This window comes from Ranitomeya imitator, chromosome 5 (assembly GCF_032444005.1).
Source record: "Ranitomeya imitator isolate aRanImi1 chromosome 5, aRanImi1.pri, whole genome shotgun sequence".
Taxonomy (NCBI): domain Eukaryota; kingdom Metazoa; phylum Chordata; class Amphibia; order Anura; family Dendrobatidae; genus Ranitomeya; species Ranitomeya imitator.
In genome coordinates, this window is record NC_091286.1 from 561,932,145 (window position 1) to 561,960,141 (window position 27,997).

The window sequence follows — 27,997 nt, forward strand, 5'->3', positions numbered from 1 at the left end:
CCCAAAGTAAGGATCACCAACTTCATCTACAATGACCCAAAGTAAGGGTCACCAACTTCATCTACAATGACCCAAGTGGGTATTAATTAAAACTGACAACACCCGCTAACACTGCCATCATCTTTTCCAGCCATCTGGTGAAGGGGCATGTTGCTCTATGTGGACACACCAGCTGTCTGCCGTGGATCCTAGAATAAGCTTGCCAGTCAAACATTTTTATACCAGAGAACATCTGATTTAGATTTAAGGGTTGCCCCCAACTGTATTAACTATGGGACTGTGAACAACTACAATGCAATCAGTCAGAATACTCACTCCTCGTCTTTTATGCTTTCATAGCAGAAGTCACAGACCCGCACCTGGAACTCGAAACCCATAATGGGGTAGCTGGACCTCTTGGAGCTGCATTTCCCACAGACTGCCTGTCCGCATTTCCTGCAGTGATGCTACAGAGACAAAGGGAACAACATAAAGCTCCTCAACATGTCAAGAAGTATGACACAGACACTGAGAAAGTACTGACACGAGGCAAAGGGAGAGGATCCTTCTCTCCGTTCTATTACCTGGCGTAACCCCATAGTCCTTGTGTCCCACATCTGTTTTATGTTCCAAAAGAAGGGCTGGGCACACTTTTGACAGGAGTCGCTTTCCAACCATTGAGGAGCCTCGAATACAGAAAATAGGGAGAAAGATATTCCAATTTGTAATCAAACCACCAGGGAGCACGTAAGCCTCTGTTCACATCGGAGTTGTGGTTCCACCATGCAGTGTCCGATTCATCACACAAAGGGTGAAAGGACCTCACTGACGTATAATGAAAAGTGACGATCAGCAATGTAGACTCCTGAAAGAGTCACCAACACATGGCACCTTAGCTTCCTATGAAGCTACATAGGAGAATGTAGAATGTAAGTCCACAAGGACAGGGTCCTCTCCCCTCTGTACTAGTCTGTCATTGTAAATTTGTGTACTGTAAATGATATCTATAACCCTGTATGTAACCCCTTTCTCATGTACAGCACCATGGAATTAATGGTGCTATATAAATAATAATAATAATAACCCCCCCACCATACTTGGTATTGTCACCTTCATAGATGCCCGATCTAAAGAGGACATAGTCACAAGGTCATGCGCGGCACCGACAGAGAAAAGTTATGGGTCTCTGAAACTATCATAAAAATTCTCTTGTAAATGTTCAGAATTTTTTTTTTTTTTTTTTATACAAAAAACTCCCCCAAAACCTAGTTTGGTATTGAACTAATAGTACTGACCTGGAGAAGTACATCACCAGGTCACTTTCAACGTGCAATGAATACAGTCAAAATAACCCACCCAAGCACCCGATGGCAGAATTTCATTTTTTTTTTTTTTTCATTATTTCACCCACATGGAATTTTTTTGCCTGTTTCGACATTGAAACAACAGATGCATAAATGTGCAAGACTGAAAACCAAGACTTAAAAGTTCCGTTACCTCCTTTCTTTCAACATCCATATTCCAAACACAGATTCCTCCATCGACTGAGCAGGAGACGAGCTGCCGAGTGAGCTGCAGATAGCACAGGCCTTGTACCTTATCACTAGAATACAGGGAAGAGACAAGATTTACCATCACTTACCATATCAAATGTGCAGAAATGTGTGATTGCAGGAAAAAAATCATTTTCCAATAATACAACATGCAACATACTGTACATACATACAGAACATGCAACATTCATAACATGCAACATTCATAACACATACAGTACATACATATAGACATACAGTACATTAAACAGAGTACATACTCGCCATCACCTTGATCCCTGAAGCCATTGTCACCTGTAACAAATAATAAACAAACACTATACTCCCTGATCCGCAGATATCCAATTAAAACGAGTGTCCCACGACGATCTCCTGTGGAGAGCAGCCACATCAGCTGATGTGACCGCTTTCCAGGGGCTTCAGGAATACAATGATGGAAGGTATCCTTCCACAATGTATTCCCCACAATGTATTCCTCCGCCCCTGTGAGAAAATAGTCCCTAGTCTCACTTGTGGCACTGCTGTGTGGGAAAATTCCCATACAGCTTTGCCATAAAGTGAGACTCTGAACTAAGGTAACCTCAGTGATACACTGCAGGAGCCATTGTCTCCTGTCAGTGTGTCACTGGAGGGCCTATAGAGCGGTGACACTGTTCTATCGGGGAGATCGTCGTGGGACATTCGTTATTAATTGGACTAGGGCGGAAAGTAAGTATACGGTTTGCTTATTATTTTTACTTTTTTTTTGCAGGCGCTCAAGTATGGTAAAATTAAGAATAATAAAATACTTTTTTCTGGCTGTGTCTTTATTTTTGTTACACTTTCACTACAATAGGATTAGTAATGACGCCTCTCCATTATTAACCTGGCTTAATGTTACCTTACAATAGCAAGGTGACATTTGCCCCTTATTACCCTATATCCCACCGCTACAGGGGAGTGGGAAGAGAGGGGCTAAGTGCCTGAATTGGCGCATCTTACAGATGTGCCATTTCTGGGGTGGCTGAGGGCTGGTATTTGTAGCCGGGTGGGGGGCCAATATCCATGGCCCCTCTCTAGGCTATGAATATCAGCCCGCAGCAGTCTTCGTAGCCTTTCTGGCTATAAAATATAGGGGGACCCCACGTTATTTTTTTTGGGGGGGTCCCCCTATTCTTATAGCCAGTAAAGGCTACGCAGACAGATGCGGGCTGATATTCATAGCCTGGGAAGGCTACAAACATCAGTCCCCCAGGTGCTGGCTTTCCCTCTCTGGCGCAGAAAATTGCGCGGGAGCCCACGCCATTTTGTTTCTTCTTTTTTTTAAATTAAACATATTGCGTTTAAGGCTGGCGTCAAACCCGGCACTGCCGTGGGCACTTGGGACCGAAGCGTTCAGCTGCATAGAAATACATGCAGCCGCACGCTACGCTCCCGAGTGCCGGTGGCAGTGCTGGGTATTGAAGCGAGAGACTTGTGTGAGTTTCTTGCGAATGTGACCCTGGCCTAACGCAGATTGTGTGTGTGTGTGTGTGTGTGTGTGTGTGTGTGTGTGTGTGTGTGTGTGTGTGTGTGTGTGTGTGTGTCTTTATTTAAGGCCGGGATCACACATGCGAGAAACTCGGACGAGTCTCGCATCTTAATACACGACACTGGCACCGGCACACGGGAGCGGAGCGTGCAGTTGCACACTCTGCTCCCGAGTGCCGGCGGCAGTGCCGGGTATTAAGATGCGAGACTCGTCCGAGTTTCTCGCATGTGTGATCCATCTATCGATCAATCATCTGTTTATCTATTATCCAGCGATATATCCATCCATCAACATATCTATATATAGATATATCCATAGATGCGATAGATATCTATCTATCATATCTATATCTATATCTATATATATCTATATATATATATATATATATATATATATATATATATATATATATAATCCATCTATCGTCTCTATCTATCGTATCTATTCATCTATTATCTATCAATATATCTATCCATCTATGGATAGATCTATATATAGATATATTTATAGATAGATATAACGATAAATACCATAGATAGATCCATAGATAGATACGATAGACAGATACGATAGATAGATACGATAGACAGATACGATAGATAAGTATTGTATCTATCTAAATCTATTGTATCCATCTAACATATCTATCTATCTGTGTGTGTATATTCTTCAATGGAGTATGTAAATGAAGAGGTTGGACAAGAAATGACATCACAATTCTTTTTTTTTTTTGTTTATTGAGCTTTCAAGAACACACATAAATCCACATGAAAAACGCAGGTGACAGGTGACCTGCCAGTGACCTCAGGTGCAGATTTTACCTGCGTCAAATCCTGATGCAATCCTGAACGTGGAAACATACCCAAAGTCATCCGCTCTAACATTACCAGCACTTCAGTATTAGTGAGTGGACGTCAATCAACATCTTCAAAGTCGCCATTGAAGTGAATTAAAGTGCGGACTTGGCTTGGGGCCAGGAATTGTTGGTCCAATATCTGACAGCGAACAATGTCACACACTAACCTGGAACAAAAGCAATGTGAAATTCTTACTGGTGTCCTTGTAGGATGAGTGTTCGTCCTTGTCGCCCTCCAATATCCCACAAGATGATGCTGTGATCAGATGAACCTGAAAACAGATAGCGCTGGACAGGATCCCAGTACAGACACGAGATGCTGCCTAAAAAGAGAAAAAAAATGTAACAATAAATCTGGTTCATAATCAACGGGTGAAGAGAACAGTCTGATAGAAGTGGTAAAACCGCCCTATGGGGATATTTATCAAAGCAATTACTGCAATTTTTCTTGGTATCAAAGTTGCATTTTTTGTGCACCCCTTTCCGTTGTTACAGCAGCCCCAGCTCTAATAAAATGTGGGTCTTTATGGTAAACATGGCCAGATAGACTTCCTGGGGCACCGCATGCCACAAAAATTACAAAGATGTGCCACATTTATTAGGGGATTCATTACATTTCCTCACTCCAACGGGGCTATGACAAAACGCTGGAGTGGGGTTTTAAATTACCACACCTTACCCCAGTGGGATTATGAGCAAGACTGGAGTAGGACACACTAGTCTGACACATCGAGGGGAATGTAACAGAACAGATGAGGAGGTGCTGGGAAGGTACGACCCGATATAATAATAAATAATAATAAATAATAATAATAGTCATCCTACTCCTAAAGGCGTCAGGATTAATACATTGTGGGGAATCTAGAATAAAGTCACAAACCCATTTTTACTACATAGAATCTAACAGTCGGGGTCTCTGCTGACTCAGTTCTGTACTTAGGTCCTAAAACAGCCCCCCTTAGCAGGAGATTAGATATAACACCCATGCTATATGTTACATCTAATAAGGAAAACATAGGTAGCACACATAGTCCTGCTGAGCGTCCATTGCTGGGTTTGTAGATATGAAATTTACAGATTTCTTTATTTCATGAGTATTCAGCTATGGTCTCTGGGACAGCTACCACGAGACCTCCTCCTTTCATAAATGGTAAAACATTTTCAGCCATAGACAAAATCCTCAGGTTTACGCAGCAGCCATTTCTGACGGACTACTTGCTTGTAGCGCCACCTGTCAGTTGCAAGAAGTATTGCACTAAAGCCTAAATGATCATTAGACAGTGCAACAGACATTTTATTCCAGTCTCATGGACAGAAGATCCATTTCACAAATGTTGGAGACAAAAGGTTACTCTGTAACCTGACATTATGGTCACATGAAAGACAAATATCTGCCCGCACTTTCCTGGATGAAAATCTGCAATCTATGCAATGGTTGAAATTTGCAGCACAATCCACATTGAAATCTTCCTCTCTCCCAAAAAATTAAAAACAGGAAAGGCTTGGATACTATATTTTTTGACAGCGTAGACTCATAGGGATTTATAAGGGGCCGTTTGAGTGTCGGACAACCCCTAGAACTATTTCCCAACAGTAAAACAATAACACCTACATTCACCTCTGGGTCCGCTGCCGTTCCAGCGATGTCGACACTGGTTCTCCTGGAGCGCATGTGACAATGTTATGCTAAGCAATTCCTGCAGCCAATCAGCACGGCCATCATTCTCCCCGCCTTCAGACAAATCAAGACATCCGGAGGAAGTGAGAAAGCAGCCGCAGCCATCGTTTACGCTGGATGTCAACTATGTCCATAGGAGAGGCGTGAAGCCAGCGCTGATTGGGAGCAGGGATCGCATGACATAATGTCACGCAAGCTCAGAGCCAGTGCCGACACAGCTAGAATGGCGCTAAGTAACAGTATTACTTTACTGGGGGAACCACAGGAATTCTGAGGGGGTTGTCTAAGTAGTGGAAAACCCTTTATAAAAAGATTAACAAAACTCTACAGGCAATTAAAGTGTCTGTCAAATGTGAAGAATTATTTTCAGATATCTCGCGGTCCAGGTCCTGACACCCCAACCACTCACTCATCAGACCTGTAAGAAGTGTGCAGCTCAAGAGACAAAAGCGCTCATAAAACGGGGTCAATAAAAACCACGGGTTAGGAAGGGTATGCCTTCTATTGAATCTGTTACATGTATGGGCACACTGACTAACTAGGTTTTATTGATTACTTGGATTATTGAGTGAATTTTACTCCAAAACTCACTAGAAATACTTGAGTGGCAAAATGCTCCTATGATGCGCGGCGGTGCCGTTTTATCCACATGCTTTTCTGAGCATCTTCCAATACAACAAAGTTTATTATCTAATGTCATTTATAGTGAGAAGAATATTACAGCAAAATCTATATATATCACTTACTAAAATACAGATTTGCATCTGAAGTTACCTTCATGACCTTTGAGGGTGGAGATGACGGAGCAGGTGTCCAGCTTCAACAGCGTGACCTGACCAGAGAAGTCTCCCACAAAAGCATATTTGGTTTCCTCATCGTACCTGTACGGGGGTTGTTAGGGATCATGTCGCTTCTTACAGAGGTTGCACAGATAAAAGAATCCCCCCCAACCCCAAAAAAACAAAACACATAAAAAGTAAATGAAACCTTACCTCTGTACATGTATGTGAAGACAGAAATAACTCTACATACATTGATTCTATGCTGCGCTTTCCCACGAGCTTACGCTTTGCTCCCCTTACCTTCACATCACTGAAGGTGTAACACTGGGGAAAGCTATGGGTGATATTGGATCTGGGTATTAACATTTCATTTTTCGCTTTTGCGCTTTCGGTTTTCCTTCCCTTCTTCCAAGAGCCAGAACTCTTTTCTGTGCACACAGATGTACGAGGACTTTTTTGTGGGACGAGTTGCAATTTTGAATGGCACCATTCATTTTACCATGTAATGTACTAAATAATAAGGAAAAATTACAAGTGCGATGAAATGGTGAAAATCATGCAATTCAGCCATTGGGGGGTTTGTTTTGCTGCATTCATTATATAGTAAAAAAGGCCTGATAGCATGATTTCCCACGTGAGGATGAATACATAGAATAGAAAAAAAAAAAAAATTATAACACTTTTGGTAAGCGTTGAAAGAAAAAAATTGAGAAGTCTGTGACAAGAAAAATTAATTTGGTTTGTGTACATATTTTCCACACCCATAACATGGACCTGGGTGAAGGCTTGTTTTTTGGATTGCGAGTATTGATGGCTTTTTATTGTTTTGGTTTTTTTGTTTCTTTTTAGAGGGGTGTGGAGATTTTTTTTTTCTGATCACAGCATTTAGCAATTAGGTTAATTAGTTACAGATTTCGATAGATCATACTGTTGTGGAATTGATCTGATTTATTTGTTCGGTTTTTTAAAAAACTTTTTAATGGTGGAAGAGAAGGGATGATTTAATTTCTTATTTGTAAAAACTTTTTTTGTCTATACTTTGTTAGTCCCTTTGAGGGACTTGAATCTGCGATCATTCGATCACTTATACAAGCTGCTGCAATACCACGTAGCTGAGCTTCCGAGGAGGACCAAGATGGAAGTGACGAGGCCCTCACCTGTCATTGTAACTTATCAGTATCCTACAATGACGTAACGAGGCGCCCGTGGGAGCCGCTGCGCACATTGGCTGTGTCGTCATAAGTGCTGCAAAAAAAAAAAAATGGATTAACAGTGGTATTTAAATGGTCAGAAACCAGATCTCAGCTATGGAATGGTTGTTAGACAGGTGCCAGCTATTTAATACAGCCGGCATCTAATGTGTGGACAGAGCTCAGCTCCTGAGCCTCCTCTACACCTGGCAACCCAGCACAGGACGCAAGCAACGCCCATAAGCGCAAAGGGGTTAAAAATGAATTTTGCTACCATACCCGGCCATGCCAGCCAAGTTCACATGCTTTGTATTTTTTATTTTATTTGGTTTGTGTTCATTTGTGAGATTCATCATGTTTTTCCGTTTCTGCTGATGGAGCGGTGAGCGCTTGTTGTGCTTCGCTGCAGAGCTCATATTGATGATATCTGTAAAGCGCTGTGGAATTAATGGCGCTATATAAGTGAGTAACATACAGTAAAATATTTTAAAATACATACAATGCTTTGATCATTTTTCAGTGTATTTTCTTAAGGGGAGAAAACGAGATCAATAAACAGCAATTCTGGCACTTGGACTGTTTTCTCTTTATTACATTACCTTATGGGCTAATTAAGTTTATATTTACAGACAAATCAGACTTTTACAGTGGCGGCAATAGTATATTTTTTGTTTTGTTCTTTTTTTTTTTTTTTTTTTTTTAAAGAAGGGTATCTACTTAAGCTTTAAACCTTTTTTTCTATTATGCCTTTTCCTATGAGTGTGGTTGGGCTTTAGAATTACACAAAAATGGCAGAGACCGGGGGCTTTAGTAAGCCCCTGGGTGCCAATGGTAACCCATCACAAGCGAGGGGCCAATGGGCTCTGGAACGGTCCCGGCACACGATCTCGCCATCTGAATGCTGCTTTCAGAGATTGACAGTGGCAGTATATAATGCCTAAAGAGCGGCGATTGCAAGTGATGGCGGGGTAAGACCGCTCCTACCTTATATGAAGCGGGCTCAGCACCCTAGCATACATATAGCAGAAGTGTGATGAATGGGGGCCAATATGTATGGTAATGCCCATTCATAATACAGTGATATAGCCATCTTAAAGGGAAGGTGCCACCAGTTTTCTTGTAGTTTGTTTTTTTGTGAAATTAAGCTGAACATGGTAATTAAAATGTATTAATGCGATGTTTGCAAACATTTCTATTGAAAAATATTATATATTTTTGTACAAATATATATTTACCACTAGGGGGAGCATTTTCCGTTTTAGACCTCAAGCAGCTATAAGTAAGGCCATGTGCATACGCTGTGGATTCCGTTGCGGAATTTTCCGCAGCGGATTTGATTAAGTCCGCAGTGCAAAAAGTACTGCGGATTTATCGCGGTTTTTTGTGCGGTTTCTACTGCGGTTTTAAGACACCTGCGGATTTTTAATATGCAGCAGGTGCCAAACCGCTGCGGATTCCGCACAAAGAATTGACATGCTGTGGAAAATAAACTGCAGCGTTTCCGCGCGTTTTTTTCCGCAGCATGTGCACAGCGGTTTTTGTTTTCCATAGGTTAACATTGTACTGTACACCACATGGAAAACTGCTGCGGATCCGCAGCGTCAAAACTGCTGCGGATCCGCAGCAAAAACCGCAACGTGTGCACATACCCCAAGACTTACCAGCTTTACTGTTAGCTGGAGAAATGGGGCAGTAACTGTTGACATCACCATTTCCCTCCCTTTTTGGGTGGTCTAGTTTTCCTGGGGCAGAATGAAGAGTAGCATCACCGGGCAGCGCCATTTTGTAGGTGACTGCCCTGTGATCTGCCATCACCAGCAGTTACTGTCTCTCTTCCATCAGTCTTCATATATCTCTCTCACCCAGACTACATGCATCTCAAATGCTGATTGTACACTGTTCCTCCTCGAAGTCTTTGCAGTCTCTGATACTCTGCCTTAGCTTTTCTACCATTTTACTCCTGTCAATCTAGGATCTGTTCTGCTGGAAAAAGTACTGCTTATGTTAGCAGATCCTAATGTCAGGAGAGGAAAATTGAGCACAGTTGACAGCCGAGGGCTCCATGAATACGGCAGCAGAACACTCCCACTACTGTGAATTGTACAGCCCACAGAGGCATGCCCAGTTCACAGCAGTGACAGTTCAATTGCAATAGATAGGGTCTGCGATCTCCTATGACCATGGGATGCCATATGATGACACTGAAAGTGTCGTGCTGCTACTGTGAAAGCAAGATGTCAGCTCCCAGTGCCTTATTTAAACTCCTATAACACAAGAAATATGTTTCAAATGCAATCAAAACTTGGTTATAACAGCATGTTATGCTACATTACATTAATTTATTAATGATCTACAAACGCGGTACCTTTCCTTTAAGCATTTAGGACGTCTCTACAGCATATGTCATATATGCCTGATAGTTGCAAGGGCAAACAATCTCCAGTAGCTCAAAGGGTGAGGTGACCGTGCTTGCATTGAGAGTTACAGAAGAGGGTGAACAAGCAGCTCCCTAAGGCTGCTCTCCTCACTTATTACAAGAGATCGGGGTGGTACAAGGGCAGTAGCAAACTGCCCACAAAGGATTTCACTTTAGTAATAAACGACAACTGCAGAAAACATCTACCGTGCTTTGGCAGTCTGAAAATATAGCTCAAGAGCCAGCCCCGACACAGCGAGGTATACAATCCTGGAAGTAGAAGATTAAAAAAAAACAGGAGCCTCCACTGTAAAATAAATGTTACAAGACATAGAAAAGATTAACTCAAAATCCAAGATAAACTAGGCCATAAATACTTCTGAAAGTATTTACAACCCAAACTGATCCTCCTTGACTGGTCCGTGCTGTGGGTGAATAGCAAAATTGCGTAATAAAGTGATCTAAAAAAAACTATTGTACTGCAATGTTCAGGATTTTGGTAGGTTTTCTTTTGAAAGTGGTGGTACACTTTAAAGTTAGGTCACCTCTAGAATGACACAATCTATACATTCATGCTTAATCTAAAGACCCGTACAAAGGATACTGGAGGCAGGAGGCCCAGGAAGTGAATGCATGTCGTCCCACCAGCGACCCGCTCTGTGTGCACATCCAGGTGAGGAATTTATCCTGCCCAGTGCTAATAACCCATTCAGCGTCAGGAGCGAAAATGACTTCTGTCACACGGTTCTGATGAGCTGTAATGGTTAATCACAAGTACAATAATTAGCTGAACCTCGTGAGAGACTGAAATTAGCTATAACTGACCTATGAAAGGCAATGAGACACCAGTACATGGGGCATTCACCTAAACTGCAGAAGAGAACCAGTAGTACCTTCTGCTCTCTTCCATCCTAACCTACACAATATAAATAATATAGAGGGATCTCATGCTTTAGACCAAATACCCTTCACTAGAATTATCTAGTAAAGCAGAATCGTCTACCTACCAGGGTACGTCTTCACAAAGTTCATTTTGTTAAAGTCATCTGAGACCAAAAACTCCTGCCCAACAAGAAACGTAAAGAAAGATTTTAGATAATGTCTTACTACATATGAAAACAATACATAAACAAGTAGAATAGTCTCCATGCTTGTCAAAATAACAGCAATCTAATTCAGATTTTATGGTTCACAATAACCAAGTATGGAACACAATGTCCAGACCTCCTGCTGGTCTCCAGGCCCAAACTCAACAGCCTCATAGGATATATACACATACGAGGCTGCTGAGATGGGGTCAGGACAGGAGACCTGTGCTCAGTCCGTGCATCACATCTCACACCAGGACAGTGAAACCGGCCTACACAGATACTTACAACAATAGCTCCACTATCTTGTCCCACAAAAATCATTCTACTCTCATGGTGGTATCTCAGAGCTGAGCAAGGGGCTGAAATAAAAAATGACAAAGTTAGATACAAACAAGGACAAACCAAATATTAAAAACTACATGGTGGCCCGATTCTAAGCTCATCGGGTATTCTAGAATATGTATGTATGTATGTACGTACGTACGTCGCGCTTAGCACAGCCATGCAGTATATAGCACAGCCCACGCAATATATAGCACAGCCCACGCAGTATATAGCAGTGTGGGCACCATATCCCTTAATTAAAAAATTAAAATAAAAAAGTTATATACTCACCCTCCGGCGTCCACAGAAGCTGTCCCGATGCGCGCCATGCTGCCGCCAGCTTCCGTTCCCAGTGATGCATTGCGAAATTACCCAGATGACTGGTAATTTCGCAATGCATCACTGGGAACGGAAGCTAGCGGCAGCATTGCGCGCATCGGTGGACGGTGGAAGGCGAGAATAGTACCTTTTTATTTTTATTTTTTTTAAATTATTTGTAACATTATATCTTTTTACTATTGATGTTGCATAGGCGACATCAATAGTAAAAAGTTGGTCCAGGATGGGGCGACACACTGGCACGGACTGGAGGGTAGTAGGGAGGAGACACTGACTTGAGGAGAGTAGGGAGGGGCCAATTCGCGGCCAGACAAAGCCTATCGCCGATTGGTCTCGACCAATCAGCAACGCAGGATTTCTGTTACAGAAAGACAAACAGACGGAAGTACCCCTTAGACAATTATATAGACAGATTAAATATAATATATAGACTGGACTGGATAGAGATTATACGGTGTGTGTGTGTGTATATATATATATATATATATATATATATATATATATATATAATCTCCAGTGCATTATATATACACCGCTCAAAAAAAATAAAGAACACTTAAGCAACACAGTGTAACTCCCTTCAAGTCCATAACAATTCTGTGAAATCAACCTGTCCAGTTATGAAGCAACAGTGATTGTGAATCAATTTCTCCTGCTGTTGTGCAAATGGAACAGACAAGTAGAAATATTAGGCAATTAGCAAGACAAGTCCTATAAAAGGCATGGTTCTGCAGGTGGTGACCACAGACCATTTCTCTGTTCTCTTCCGTTTTTGCTGTTTCAGTCACTTTTTCATTTTGTCATTGGTCTCACCCCTAGAGGTACTGTACAGTAGAATGAGGCAGTGTCTATAACCCACACTGAGGTTATTGTTTGCAACCCACAGAAGTTGTTCAGGTAGTGCAGCTCATCCAGGATGGCACATCAAGAAGGGTAGCTGTGTTTTACAGCAGAGTACAGAGCATGGTGCAGATACCATGAGACAGGCCAGTACACCAGGAGACATGGAGAAGGCCGTAGGAGGGCAACAACCCAGCAGCAGGACCGCTACCTCCTCCTTTGTACAAAGAGGAACAGGAGGAGCAGTGCAACAGCCCTGTAGAATGACCTCTAGCAGGCCACCAACTGCCATGTGTCTGCTCAAACTGTCAGAAAGACTCAATGAGGGTGGCATGCAGGTCTGACGTCCACAAGTGGGTGTTGTGCTTACAGCTCAACACCGTGCATGGTGACTGGAATTTGCCAGAGAACACCAAAATTGGCAGATTCAACATTGGTGCCCTGTGCTCTTCATGGATGAGAGCAGGTTCACACCACCAAGAGACTTGAAAACACAAAAAGCACAGTAACATAGTAACATAGTTAGTAAGGCCGAAAAAAGACATTTGTCCATCCAGTTCAGCCTATATTCCATCATAATAAGTCCCCAGATCTACGTCCTTCTACAGAACCTAATAATTGTATGATACAATATTGTTCTGCTCCAGGAAGACATCCAGGCCTCTCTTGAACCCCTCGACTGAGTTCGCCATCACCACCTCCTCAGGCAAGCAATTCCAGATTCTCACTGCCCTAACAGTAAAGAATCCTCTTCTATGTTGGTGGAAAAACCTTCTCTCCTCCAGACGCAAAGAATGCCCCCTTGTGCCCGTCACCTTCCTTGGTATAAACAGATCCTCAGCGAGATATTTGTATTGTCCCCTTATATACTTATACATGGTTATTAGATCGCCCCTCAGTCGTCTTTTTTCTAGACTAAATAATCCCAATTTCGCTAATCTATCTGGGTATTGTAGTTCTCCCATCCCCTTTATTAATTTTGTTGCCCTCCTTTGTACTCTCTCTAGTTGCATTATATCCTTCCTGAGCACCGGTGCCCAAAACTGGACACAGTACTCCATGTGCGGTCTAACTAGGGATTTGTACAGAGGCAGTATAATGCTCTCATCATGTGTATCCAGACCTCTTTTAATGCACCCCATGATCCTGTTTGCCTTGGCAGCTGCTGCCTGGCACTGGCTGCTCCAGGTAAGTTTATCATTAACTAGGATCCCCAAGTCCTTCTCCCTGTCAGATTTACCCAGTGGTTTCCCATTCAGTGTGTGATGGTGATATTGATTCCTTCTTCCCATGTGTATAACCTTACATTTATCATTGTTAAACCTCATCTGCCACCTTTCAGCCCAAGTTTCCAACTTATCCAGATCCATCTGTAGCAGAATACTATCTTCTCTTGTATTAACTGCTTTACATAGTTTTGTATCATCTGCAAATATCGATATTTTACTGTGTAAACCTTCTACCAGATCATTAATGAATATGTTGAAGAGAACAGGTCCCAATACTGACCCCTGCGGTACCCCACTGGTCACAGCGACCCAGTTAGAGACTATACCATTTATAACCACCCTCTGCTTTCTATCACTAAGCCAGTTACTAACCCATTTACACACATTTTCCCCCAGACCAAGCATTCTCATTTTGTGTACCAACCTCTTGTGCGGCACGGTATCAAACGCTTTGGAAAAATCGAGATATACCACGTCCAATGACTCACCGTGGTCCAGCCTATAGCTTACCTCTTCATAAAAACTGATTAGATTGGTTTGACAGGAGCGATTTCTCATAAACCCATGCTGATATGGAGTTAAACAGTTATTCTCATTGAGATAATCCAGAATAACATCCCTCAGAAACCCTTCAAATATTTTACCAACAATAGAGGTTAGACTTACTGGCCTATAATTTCCAGGTTCACTTTTAGAGCCCTTTTTGAATATTGGCACCACATTTGCTATGCGCCAGTCCTGCGGAACAGACCCTGTCGCTATAGAGTCCCTAAAAATAAGAAATAATGGTTTATCTATTACATTACTTAGTTCTCTTAGTACTCGTGGGTGTATGCCATCCGGACCCGGAGATTGATCTATTTTAATCTTATTTAGCCGGTTTCGCACCTCTTCTTGGGTTAGATTAGTGACCCTTAATATAGGGTTTTCATTGTTTCTTGGGATTTCACCAAGCATTTCATTTTCCACCGTGAATACCGTGGAGAAGAAGGTGTTTAATATGTAAGCTTTTTCCTCGTCATCTACAACCATACAAAAACACACTGTTGCAAAAAAATCACAGTGGACAGCAAGTGCTAGTAAAAAGATGGAAAAAACAGGGTATTTGGTTGATACGTTTTTTGCAAAAAATGTATATTAAGCCGCTCTACCAAACGTCAAGGTATACCCATATCAGAGCAGTCCTAACTAATGTATGTAATCCCTATCTGATGTATTTAAAACCTGGTCATATGTACAATACCTGTATGAGCAGGATTCAGAAAAGGAATGTCCATGTGGACACGCTGGACAGAACGGCTCCTGTGCGCACAGCTCAAAAAAATTTTTTTGCAACAGTGTGTTTTTGGTTTTACTGTGCTTTTTTGTGTTTTCAAGTCTCTTGGTGGTGTGAACATGTCTCTACGGGCTTGTTCACTGTGCGTGCAGCTCATGTGTTCTGGTTTCATATAATATAATATATACATCAGATAGGGATTACATACATTAGTTAGGACTGCTCTGATATGGGTATACCTTGACGTTTGGTAGAGCGGCTTAATATACATTTTTTGCAAAAAACGTATCAACCAAATACCCTGTTTTTTCCATCTTTTTACTAGCACTTGCTGTCCACTGTGATTTTTTTGCAACAGTGTGTTTTTGGTTTTACTGTGCTTTTTTGTGTTTTCAATCCTCCAGCATGACCAGTTTGGCAGTGAGTCAGTAATGCTGTGGGGAGGCAATTTTTTGGAGGGTTCGCGCAGCGCTCGATGTGTTAGCCAGGGGTATTCTGACTGCCATTAGGTACCAGAATGAGAGTCTCAGACCCATTGTGAGACCATATTCAGGTGCAGTGGGTCCTGGGTTCCTTCTGATGCATGACAGTCCTAGGCCTCATGTGGCTGGAGTGTGTCAGCAGTTCCTGCATGATGAAGACATTGATGCTATGGACTGGCCTGCCCGTTCCCCAGACCTGAATCCAATTGAGCACATCATGTCTCGTTCCATCCACCGATGTCACGTTTAACTACAGACTATCCAGAAGTTGACTGATTATGTAATCCAGGTCTGGGAGAAGATGCCTCTGGAGAACATCCTCCGCCTCATCAGGAGCATGCCCAGGCGTTGTAGGGAGCTCATATAGGCACGTGGAGGCCACACACAATACTGAGCATCATTTCCTTGTCTTGAGGCATTTCCACTGAAGTTGGATCAGCTTATAATTTAATTTTACACTTTGATTTTGAGTATTATTCCAAATCCAGACCTCCATGTGATATTAATTTTGATTTACATTGATCATTTTTATGTTTTATTGTTCTCAACGCATTCCACTATGTAATGGAATATTTCATTCAGTGATATCTAGGATGTGGGATTTTAGTGTTCCTTTTTTTTTTGAGCAGTGTATATATCTTATAATTTTGTTCAGTATGGAAAAGAACAATCTCCTGCAGATGCTTATCCACAGAGTTAGGGCTCAATCAGATGTCTTAACTCGTATGCGAAAAACTGTTTTTCAGATAAAACTCGTACCCATTATAGTCTATGGAGCTGTTCACATGTCCATGTATTTTTGCCAACTGGCTGGTCCGCACAAAATCACAGACATGTCCGATGTCACAGAATCTCGGATAAATCTCGTCAATACAAATCATATTGCACTCGGATGCCATCTATGTGCTGTCCCTTTTTCACAGATTGATATCAGAAGCTGGAGAAACTTTTTTTTCCATAAGAGAAAAACTGATAAAAACAAAAGGTAAAAAATGACCAAACTCTGATCAAAAGAACTGATGAAACTCAGACCTTCTTGCCGGACGATAAAAAACACTGCTGTCTGAGTACATTGTAATATCGGTGCAGCTGAAAGCGGCCAGACTAACTGTGGTAAAGCGGGGAGTTTGGAAGCCATTTACATTTTTTTTTACAGTAATTAAGACAAACCCACTGCAGTTTCATAACGTTCCATGCAGGACAAAATTTAAAAAATAAAAAGTTCAGTTATTCATTAACTTCTTGGTGCTGCAGCCATTTTTCCCTTTGTTTTTTGTCATCTCTGCTTTCCAGGAGGCACAGTTTTAGTTTTGACAGCATTCTCTTTCTCTCAGCAGTAAAATTTATATGTTAACTTTATTCTGGGCGTCCTAATGATTACAGAGATGCAGAAATTATAGAGCTAAGGTTTTATTACTTTCAAGAAGTATAAAGAAGTTTTGAAATACAGAGGCTTGCAGAAGTTCACTCCCTTGGTTTTTTACCTATTTTATTACGATACAACCTGTGTTTAAATATTTTTGTATTCCGATTTGTGTGTGATGCATCAGCACTAAATAGTCTAAGTTGGTGAAGTGAGAAAAACATAGGCATAAACTAAATTTATGGGATCAAATAACTAGAAATTGGCATGTGCATATGAATTCACCCGTTTTTCTGGTGCAAGTAATTCCCTTCATAAGTCACATGTCCACCCGTGTACAATTTATGTGTGACATGGTCTGTCAGTATTGTAAAGCTGCAGTAGCATCGTACGCAGTGAAGAAGCAGTGACCCACAAATTCAAACACAAAAGTCTCTTTTAATGTGTTTCTTCACAGCATTAAAGTCCAATTCACATAAATGCATATAACTTCAGTGATCAGTTTACACCAGTTCAAAGCAATACATATCACATGGCTTTAGATTTGCGGTCCCTAAACAGGCCAGACTTCCCTTGTCAAGTTTCCCTGGGCGACCGCACACCATCTCACAGTCTCTATACGTCTCCATACACACAGCCTCAAATGTTGCAGACACTACACACGCCAGCCCTTCTCTGACTAGTTCTCATGGGTGTCCTGCATCGCTGTATCACAGTCTCTTTACTCACACAGTTGTACACAGTTCAGGATAACCTCCGGATAGCAGCTGGGCACCATATCCACCCGTTTGCAATCGTCGCACATGCTAGTCCTCTTTCAGGTACAGGACATCCACCTCCGGGCACAGGACTGTCCACATCCGACTCCTACGGGCACAGGACATCCACCTCCGGGCACAGGACTGTCCACATCCGAGACCAGTACCAGTCCATGGACGACTTGCATCTCTGTGTACGCTGCGGGTGCCAGGCTATTCAGCTGCCCTGGGTACTGGCTCTGCTGGCCTCCATGCACTCTGCAGACCAGCACACACCAGACTGACACTGACGTGCACCTCGCACACCTGACACACCCATACCCCTTACTGCAGGGTTTTTAAACACACCAACCTGTGGTCTTCAGCCACCTGGAAAACCCGGACCGGAGATCCGTGACTCATGCACACCTATGGACTTCATCCGTCTGCATGCACATTCTGGGGAGAACAAACAGCGCCCCCTAGCTGTATCAGAGGCCACAGCCTCACAGTATATACATGCATTTTCTGAAAGGTCACAGAGGCTGCAACACCATTATGCAAGAGGCAACACTAAGCAAACACCACCATGAAGACCAAGGAGGTCTCCAAACAAGTCAGGGACAATGTTGTTAAGAAGGACAAGTGAGGGATGGGTTATAAAAAAAAAACCAAACAAACAAACATCGTAATCTTTGATCATCCCCGGAGCACTACTAAAGCCATGATCATCAAATGGAAATAACATGGTGCCACAACAAACCTGCCAAGAGAGGGCCACCACCAAAACTCTCAGCCCGGGATGGAGGACATTAATCAGAGAGGCAGCACTGAGACCAAAAGGTAACCCTGAAGGAGCTGCAGAGTTCCCAAGCAGAAACTGGAGTATCCGTTCATACGACCACGGAAGAGTGGGCTGAAAAAAGCCTTTACTTAAAATGGCAATTTTTGTAAGTTTGCCAATAGACATGTGGTAGCCTCTCCAAATGTATGGAGGAAGGTGCTGTGGTCAGATGAGATCAAAATTTAACTTTTTGGCCATCAAAGTAAACGCGATGTCTGGCACCAAACACGGCTCATCACCCCCAAGAACACCATCCCCAGGGAAAACAGATGGTGTGAAATACAGGGACATTCTAGAGAAAAACATTTTTTCACTCGGTCAGTGATTTGAGATTAGGACAGAGGTTCGCCTTCCAACAAGACAATGACACAAAGCATACTGCTAAAGCAACACTAGAGTGGTTTAAGCGGAAACATGTAAATATTTGAAGTGGCTCGTCAAGGCCAGACCTTAATCCAATTGAGAATCTGTGGTCAGACTTGAAGATAGATGGTTTCCTCTGGTGAGCAGCAATCTAAGGGTACCGTCACACAGTGCAATTTTCATCGCTACGACGGTACGATCCGTGACGCTCCAGCGTCGTAACAATATCGCTCCAGCGTCGTAGACTGCTGTCACACTTTGCAATCTACGACGCTGGAGCGATAATTTCATGACGTATGTGCGATGTAGAAGCCGTTGGTTACTATGCGCACATCGTATACGATATATGTTACACCATGCAATCATGCCGCCACAGCGGGACACTAGACGACGAAAGAAAGTTTCAAACGATCTGCTACGACGTACGATTCTCAGCGGGGTCCCTGATCGCAGGAGCGTGTCAGACACTGCGATCTCGTAACTATATCGCTCGAACGTCACGAATCGTGCCGTCGTAGCGATCAAAATTGCACTGTGTGACGGTACCCTAAAGGTATCTTCACACTGAGCGACTTAACAACGATATCGCTAGCGATCCGTGACGTTGCAGCGTCCTGAATAGCGATATCGTTGTGTTTGACACGCAGCAGCGATCTGGATCCTGCTGTGACATCGTTGGTCGGAGCAGAAAGGCCAGAACTTTATTTCATTGCTGGATCTCCCGCAGACATCGCTGAATCGGCGTGTGTGACACAGATTCAGCGATGTCTTCACTGGTAACCAGGGTAAACATTGGGTTACTAAGCGCCGGGCCACGCTTAGTAACCCGATGTTTACCCTGGTTACCAGTGTAAATGTAAAAAACAAACAAACATTACATACTTACATTTCGGTGTCTGTCCCCTCGCCGTCAGCTTCCCGATAGATATTAATAGCCTGGAGAGGGTCCACGGTTATTGCCCCCCCCCCCGGCTAAAAACATCTGCCCCCAGCCACCCCAGAAAAGGCACATCTGGAAGATGCGCCCATTCTGGCACTTGGCCACTCTCTTCCCACTCCCCTGTAGCGGTGGGATATGGGGTAATGAAGGGTTAATGTCACATAGGTTGTTTTAATATTTTATTGCTCTCTCAATCCACTGGCTGAAGACCCTCGCTCCCTCGAGCGTGGGAAAATATTCAGAAAAGTTACCAGGCTCGAGTTCATATGAGGACACCCAGCAGAGGGCGCATCACCGCGACTGAAGGTAACTACAGGTCATTGGCCTACATTACCTTCATTCCCCGAGGTTTTGCAGCCACGAGCACCGCTGCATTAGCAGAGCTCCTGCCTGTAAAATATTTTAATCCCTTCAGATGGATTTACATCGTGGGACATTACAGATCAACGGAAGGTATGTATATTGTTGGTTTATTATTTTTAATTTGTTACAGAGTGAGGGTCTTCAGGTGGATTAAGAGAGCAATAAAATATTAAAACAACCTGTGTGTTTATTTCATTAAAATACTTTTTAATAATGTGTGTGTGTTTTTTAACCCTTTCATATAATTGGATTAATAATGGATAGGTGTCAGAATGGACGCCTCTCCATTATTAATCTGGCTTAATGTCACCTTAAAATAGCAAGGTGACATTAACCCTTCATTACCCCATATCCCACCGCTACAGGGGAGTGGAAGAGAGTGGCCAAGTGCCAGAATAGGCGCATCTTCCAGATGTGCCTTTTCTGGGGTGCCTGGGGGCAGATGCTTTTAGCCAGGGGGGGGGGGCAATAACCGTGGACCCTCTCCAGGCTATTAATATCTGCCCTCAGTCACTGGCTTTACTACTCTGGCGGAGAAAATTGCACGGGAGCCCATGCCAATTTTTTCCGCCATTTAACCCTTTAATTTAATAGCTAGAGCGCCCAAATTTTGCACACACACACTACTAACATTAGTAGTATGGAATATGCAAAAAAAAAAAAATGGGGATATGAGATGGTTTACTGTATGTAAACCATGTCTCATATGTTGGGTTTAGGAAGGAGATAGCAAAAGCCGGCAATTGAATTACCGGCTTTAAAGCTATCTCATGCTGTATGAAAAAAAAAAAAATAAAAATTATATTATATATATATATATATATATATATACCCCTATTCTATGTGTATACATTTATTCTATCCATTCTATTGTAAGCGGTCAGTGTGATTTTACTGTACACCGCACTGGATTGCCGGCTTTTCTATAGAACACCACTGCGTATTTCTCGCAAGTCACACTGCTGGTCCGTGTGTAATCCGTATTTTTCTGGCCCCCATAGACTTTCATTGGCGTATTTTTTGCACAATACGGTGACAAATACAGCATGCTGCGATTTTCTACGGCCGTAGAAGACCGTATAATACGGATCAGTAAAATACGGCTGATAGGAGCTTGGCCATAGAGAAGCATTGTACCGTATGCAATCCGTATTTTCAGCACCTCTCTTACGTCCGTAAAACACGCTAGTGTGAGGCCGGCCTTACACAGATACCAAATATGTGTAGTTTGGGGAGGAGGGTGGAGGGGTGTTTATTCAAGCAGTGAAAAAAAAAATTGGAAATCTGTATATGTGTATATAAATATTTGCATTGTCATTTTTAGACTCCTGTAGCATTTTCAATTTTTGGAATATGGGGCTTACTTTTTGCTCCCTGAGCAGATGTCTTTACTGTTACTATTTTGGGGTAGGTAAGGCCTCTTTCACGCATCAGTTTTTAGCCGTCAGGCACAATCCAGCTAACTTTGAAAAAAACGGATCCTTGGCAAATTGAGAAAAACTGATGCGACGGATCTGTTTTTCTGCTGGATCCGACTTTTTTTTTTTTTTTTTTTTAACCTGGGGACGGAGTTTGGAATTCCGGCGAGAGAGAGGGGGAGAGAAAATTGCATGATTTCTTTAAAAAAAAAAAAAGCATTAAGCTACTTACTGGTAGCGGCATTTTTCGGAGGCCCATGACAGCACTACGAGAGAGGGGATCCGCCCTTCAGGAACAGGAAACCTACAGATACAAAAGGGCGGTACCTCTCCCCATGCATCAGTTGTATATTAGAGCCTGAGAGGACTACCGCGGTTAGTAGCACACAAACATACATTATATACAGTTTATGTCCAAAAATAATCAATCATAATGAACTATATACCACACGTGAGATCTATCTATCTCATTATATACATTATGGGAAGTGCAACCCCCACGTGAATAGGGAGGGAACTAAGGGTGCTGTCATGGGCCTCCGAAAAATGCCGCTACCAGTAAGTAGCTTAATGCTTTATTCGGACTCCCATGACAGCACTACGAGAGAATTACAGAGATGTAAACTACCTTAGGGAGGGACTATAGCCTGTAGCACCCTTAACCCGAAGGTGAGATCAGAAGAGAACCCCAAGTCCAACCTATAGTGCTTGAAAAAGGTGGAAGGGGATGACCACGTAGCTGCCTTACATATCTGGTCGATGGAAACTCCAGATCTCTCAGCCCAGGATGCAGCCATGGCCCGAGTGGAATGTGCCCTCAGATTCTGCGGAGCTGGACCTCCACCTGCAGTATAAGCCAGAGAGATAGCCTCCCTAATCCACTTCGCTAGCGTGTACTTCGACACTCTAAGACCTTTCCTGGGACCTTGGAAAGATAGAAACAACGCCTCCTCTCTCTTCCAAGCATCAGTGACTGATATATATTCTAAGAGACATCTCCTAACATCTAACGTATGGAGTAACTCCTCTTTGGAATTAGAAGGATTAGGGAGAAATGATGGTAGAACTATCTCCTGAGATCTATGAAATTCTGAGGCCACTTTTGGTAAGTAAGCTGGATCTGGTCTGAGGACTACTCTGTCCTGTAGAAACTCTGTATAGGGGGACAGCCTAGAAAGAGCCTGTATGTCTCCTACCCTACGAGCAGATGTAATTGCCACCAAAAATGCTGTTTTGAGGGATAGTAATTTAAGTGAGGCTGAATGTAAAGGCTCAAACGGTTCTTTAGTCAAGGCTGAGAGGACTAGGTTAAGATCCCAGGGCATTGACCTATTCCTGTGTATAGGTCTGGATCTACTAGCTGCTTTGATGAACCTTGATACCCAATAATTACCAGCAATGTTGCAAGAAAATAAGGCCCCTAGGGCTGAGACTTGTACTTTTAGCGTACTCGTGGATAGATTTAGCTCTAGCCCTCTCTGCAGGAATTCTAGAATCTGGTTAATTGGTAAACCCTCTTCGATATTAAAATTTGAAGAGGCCAGAAACTTCCTCCAAGTTCTAGAGTAGATCTTAGTTGTTATGAGTTTTCTACTCTTCATAAGGGTATCAATGAGGTTTGGAGAAAATCCTCTGTTTTTTAACAGTGACCTTTCAAAGACCAAGCCGTCAAATGTAGACCCTTCACTTGTGGATGGTTGATCGGACCTTGATGAAGTAGGTCCGGGATGTCTGGCAGTACCCAGGGGTCTTCCACCGACATGGTCCTGAGCCAGGAGAACCAAGCCCTTCGGGGCCAGAACGGAGCGATCAGTATGATTCTCGCTTGATCCTCCCTTATCTTTCTGACCACCAGAGGCAACAGGTTTAGCGGGGGAAACGCATAAGCCAACCGGAAATCCCATCTGATCAGGAAGGCATCCACTACCAGCGGATATTCCCTGGGATTCAAGGAACAGAATTTTTTCGTTTTTCTGTTGTCCTTGTTGGCAAATAGGTCCACCTCTGGATGACCCCACCTGCGGACAATCTGGTTGAAGATTTTTGTGTTCAGAGACCACTCTCCTTGTCTTAAGGTGTTTCGACTTAGAAAGTCCGCCTTTATATTTTCCTTCCCTTTTATATGTACTGCGGATAAAGATAGAAAATGGTTTTCCGCTATCTGGAGCAGGCGGTCCGCTATTTCCATCAGGGACTCGGAGCGTGTTCCACCTTGGTGATTCACGTAGGCCACTGCCACCTGATTGTCGGAGAGGATTTTGACATGGTGACCCTGTAGATACACGAGGAGTTCCTTAATTGATAATTCAATCGCCAACAACTCCTTTTGATTAGAAGAGGCTGATGTTTGGGGGTCCCATAGACCCTGGACTACCACGTCACCCATGTGTGCCCCCCACCCTGTGGGGCTGGCGTCCGTCGTAACTACCCGAGTCACTTGAGTCACCCAGGGAACTCCTGCTGACAGATTGTCTTCCCTTAGCCACCATCTAAGAGATGTCAGAACCTCTGGACTCAATGTCATCTGACCCTGCAAGGAACCCTGTAAGACTCTGTCATAATTCAGTACGTCAAACTGTAAAGGTCTGGAGTGGAACTGGGCCCAACGGACGGCGGGAATACAGGAAGTTAGGAAACCTAACAAGGACATAGCCTGTCTAAGAGTCATGGTTGGTTCTTTAATTGCTTTTAATACCTGTTGTTGGATATGGCGCAGTTTATCAGTTGGAAGACAGCATTGTTGGGACTCGGAATCTAACAGCAGACCTAGGAATCTCTGGTTTTTTAGGGGTTGTAATCGGGATTTTTCATAATTCACGATCCAGCCCAGATTCTCTAGCTTAGATATAGCTGTTTTTACCTGAGCAAGGCAATGGTCTGCTGAGTTCCCAACTATCAGGAAATCATCCAGATAAGGAATTATGAGGATATCAGATTCACGTAAATGCGCCATGACCTCCGCAACTACTTTAGTGAATACTCGGGGAGACGTTGAGAGGCCGAAGGGAAGGGCTCTAAATTGAAAATGTCGAACAATACCCCCCATAGACACCGCCACACGTAGAAACCTCTGAAAGTTTTCATGGATAGGAACATGATAATACGCATCTTTTAAGTCCACAACTACCATGAAGCAGTGTTTGAACAACATTTTAATTGCAGAGCTGATTGACTCCATTTTAAATGTGGCTTTAACCAGGTATTCATTCAGGGATTTAAGGTTAATAATAGTCCTAAATGATCTGTCTGGTTTCTGGATAAGAAAAAGGGGAGAGTAGAATCCACTCCCTCTTTCTGACTCTGGAACTTCAATCAGCACGTTTTTGAGGCATAAACTCACAACTTCTGCCTCCAAAGCCGTCTGTTCAATAGTGGAGGAACGTAAGGGGGTTAACATAAATTTATCCCGAGGCCAGTGAATAAATTCTAATTTCAGACCTTCTGAAATAATACCTCGGACCCAGTCACTATTTGAGATGTTAGACCATGCGGAAGAGAAGGCTGACAATCTCCCTCCCACAGGGATCGCTAGTCATTGGTCCGGTTTCTTACGTTCTTTTGAGGAACGGCGGAACATGTAACCCGTACCTCTCCTGCGTCTATCCTCCCATCTAAAATTCTCTCTAGCGGGTGAGGATGCGCACTTCCTTCCGCGACCAAATCTCCTCCTGTTGAATGGACGCCGATAAGAAGATGATGACAAACTCGGGAATTTTTTCTTGTCATCTCCAGCCTTTTCAAGCAGGTCATCCAAGGTTGGTCCGAAGAGGTATTCCCCTTTGCATGGGATAGCGCATAATTTGGACCTTGATTGAATGTCACCCGACCAACATTTCAACCACAGGGCTCTACGAGCCGCGTTGGAGAGTCCTGCTGCTCTGGCCGCCATCCTGACCGAATCGACCGACGCGTCCGACAGGAAAGCCGCAGCATCTTGAATCACCGGAAGCGCACTTAGAATGGAACTTCTGGAAGCACCTTCCTTAAGCTGGGATTCCAACTGTTCCAGCCAGACCATTAGGGATCTGGCTGTACAAGTCGCAGCCACCGCTGGCCTCAACGATCCGGCTGCCATCTCCCAGGTACCTTTAAGGAAGGTATCCGCCTTCCTGTCAAGGGGGTCTTTAAGGGATCCCATATCTTCGAAAGGTAATGCGGCCTTTTTTGATGCCTTTGCTACCGCAGCATTTAATTTAGGGGCCTTGTCCCAGGTATCCACAGTCGTATCCTCAAAGGGATATCTGCGTTTTAAGGCTGGTGGTAATGAGCCTTTCTTCTCCGGTTTCTTCCATTCCCGGAGAATCAGGTCTTGAATTTTATCATTCACCGGGAAGGACCTACGCTTCTTGTGTTCCAAACCACTGAACATTAGTTGCTGACGGGAAAGCGGAGTCTTAGGTTCTTCTAGGCCCATCGTACCTCTGACCGACTTAACTAATTTATCTACCCGGTCCAGAGGCAGACAGAATCGGCCAGATTCCTCTTCTGATGACGAGGAAGAGAGATTTGAGCCATAGGAACCTTCATCCTTATCTTCCTCTGATGAATCAGAGATCACCGAGGTTCTCTGTTTTGAACTCCCCGCCTGGGACATAGACCGCAGGGATTCCCTTACTTCTGTACGGATCATCTCACGCAGATTAGCCGTAGAAGCAGATTCTTCCGCTACCTAGGGGAGGACAATAAGGGTGATACCATCTATCTAGCCTGATGTCACTCAACCCCTCCACTCCTGTAGACCTCACCGTCTGTTGTATACAGGAGGCGCATAATTTTTTAATATAAGAATCTGGTAACGGGACTTCACACAGGGCACACTCCTTATGTTTCGACTTTGCACTTTTCTTTCCCTAAAATGACAAAGTATAAGGGGCCCGCGTCACTGAGTGAGCATTCACGTAGATCTCTTACCAGTGTACGCCAAAAAAGGTACCGGAACACGAGGGGGTTCTTTGCCAGTCGATGCTCTGGATCCCTGCTTGGACGAGCTTTTACGGCTGGACTGGTCACTTCTGGCATGCTCCTTCTCCGTGGGCTTTTGTCGCACGTCCTCCGGCAACTGAAGCTGCCGCTCACCATCACTCTCCATGATGTGGATGTGACCAAAGGCAGAGCTCTATTCCCAGCTCCTGCTTAAATCCCCCTCAGAACCGGTCAGCAGGCTGCCTGGCGCCACTCCTATTGGTTCTGGCTGATGAGACTACATCTGGGGGGTCAGCGCAGTGTGTGAGGAGACCGGCGTTCAGGATCGATGGGCGCCGCCATCTTGGATGAACTGCGCATGCGCAGTCACCCAGAGACCGGAAACGCCTGCTGACTCCGCCCCCTCGACGTCACTGCACCGGAAACGCTCCAGCTAACGCTGAGAGCGATGCAGGACGCCGAAGAGCATGCAGCAGCGTTCCGGATAGCGTTCCCCTCCTGGCACCGCTACATCACCACCGTGCTGCACCACCACATGGACCGAAGGAGCGATATACTTACCGGCGCCGGCGCTAACGTAGATCAGGAATCCTCTGGACTCTGCTCCCTGCTGTCTACATCACTGACGTGCAGTCCAGCCAGGACCACCGTGATGTCTTCCAGGAGCTTCCGCACCGGTCGAGGTAGGAGACCCCCCCGCTACCTGATTCGACCGGCCGGCCTGGGATCCATTCTACGAGATTCATCTGTAGGATCCTGCCCCTCCAGGAACAGGAAACCAACTGATGCATGGGGAGAGGTACCGCCCTTTTGTATCTGTAGGTTTCCTGTTCCTGAAGGGCGGATCCCCTCTCTCGTAGTGCTGTCATGGGAGTCCGAATAAAACGGAATCGAATCGGTTGCGGGATTCCATCATTTCACCTCACGTTTCATTTGTTTTTCGCCGGATCCGTCGCTGTGCGTTTTTTCACCGGACAGAAAAAAAACGTTCCTGTGTATGTTTTCTATGGCCGCCAGAAAACTAATTTGAGACAGATCCGGCAAAAAAAAACGGATGAAACATAAGGCCATCTGGAGCAATCCGGCGCCAACACAAGTCTGAGAAAAAAAAAAGGATTCGGCGGCAACTTTTGCAGGATCCGTTTCAAAATTCGCCGGATTGTGCCTGACCGCAAAAAACTGATGTGAAAGGGGCCTAAGATGTTTTGATCGCCTCTTATTGCATTTTATTTGTTTTACGGCAGTTGAAAAAAAAAAACCATAATTCTGGCATTTCAGTTTTTCTTCTCGTTATGCTGTTTACTAATCGGATTAATTTATTTTAGGTTTTGAAAGCTCAGACTTTTAGGAACGCAGTGATAACAAGTGTGTATTTTTATTTTATTATAGTGAAAATCACTGTCTCCTATGAACATCAGCTAAATGCTGGCTCTCAGAGGAAAATGGTCACGACAAGCACTTAGGTCTTCAGCAGACCCCGGGCTGTCATGGCAACCCATCA

At 43.7% G+C, this 27,997-nt stretch overlaps 1 protein-coding gene across 1 annotated transcript in view; it reads right to left on the reverse strand.

The window, feature by feature from the left end:
* WDFY1 (WD repeat and FYVE domain containing 1) overlaps positions 1-27,997 on the reverse strand; it is a 52,474-nt gene that overhangs the window by 13,087 nt on the left and 11,390 nt on the right. The window contains exons 3-10 of the mRNA XM_069727676.1: positions 11,341-11,414; positions 10,972-11,026; positions 10,569-10,719; positions 6,351-6,457; positions 4,095-4,221; positions 1,477-1,582; positions 564-665; positions 316-446 (exon numbers count right to left, since the gene is read on the reverse strand). Coding sequence (XP_069583777.1) covers positions 316-446; positions 564-665; positions 1,477-1,582; positions 4,095-4,221; positions 6,351-6,457; positions 10,569-10,719; positions 10,972-11,026; positions 11,341-11,414 — 853 coding nt within the window. The remainder of the gene's footprint in view (positions 1-315; positions 447-563; positions 666-1,476; positions 1,583-4,094; positions 4,222-6,350; positions 6,458-10,568; positions 10,720-10,971; positions 11,027-11,340; positions 11,415-27,997) is intronic.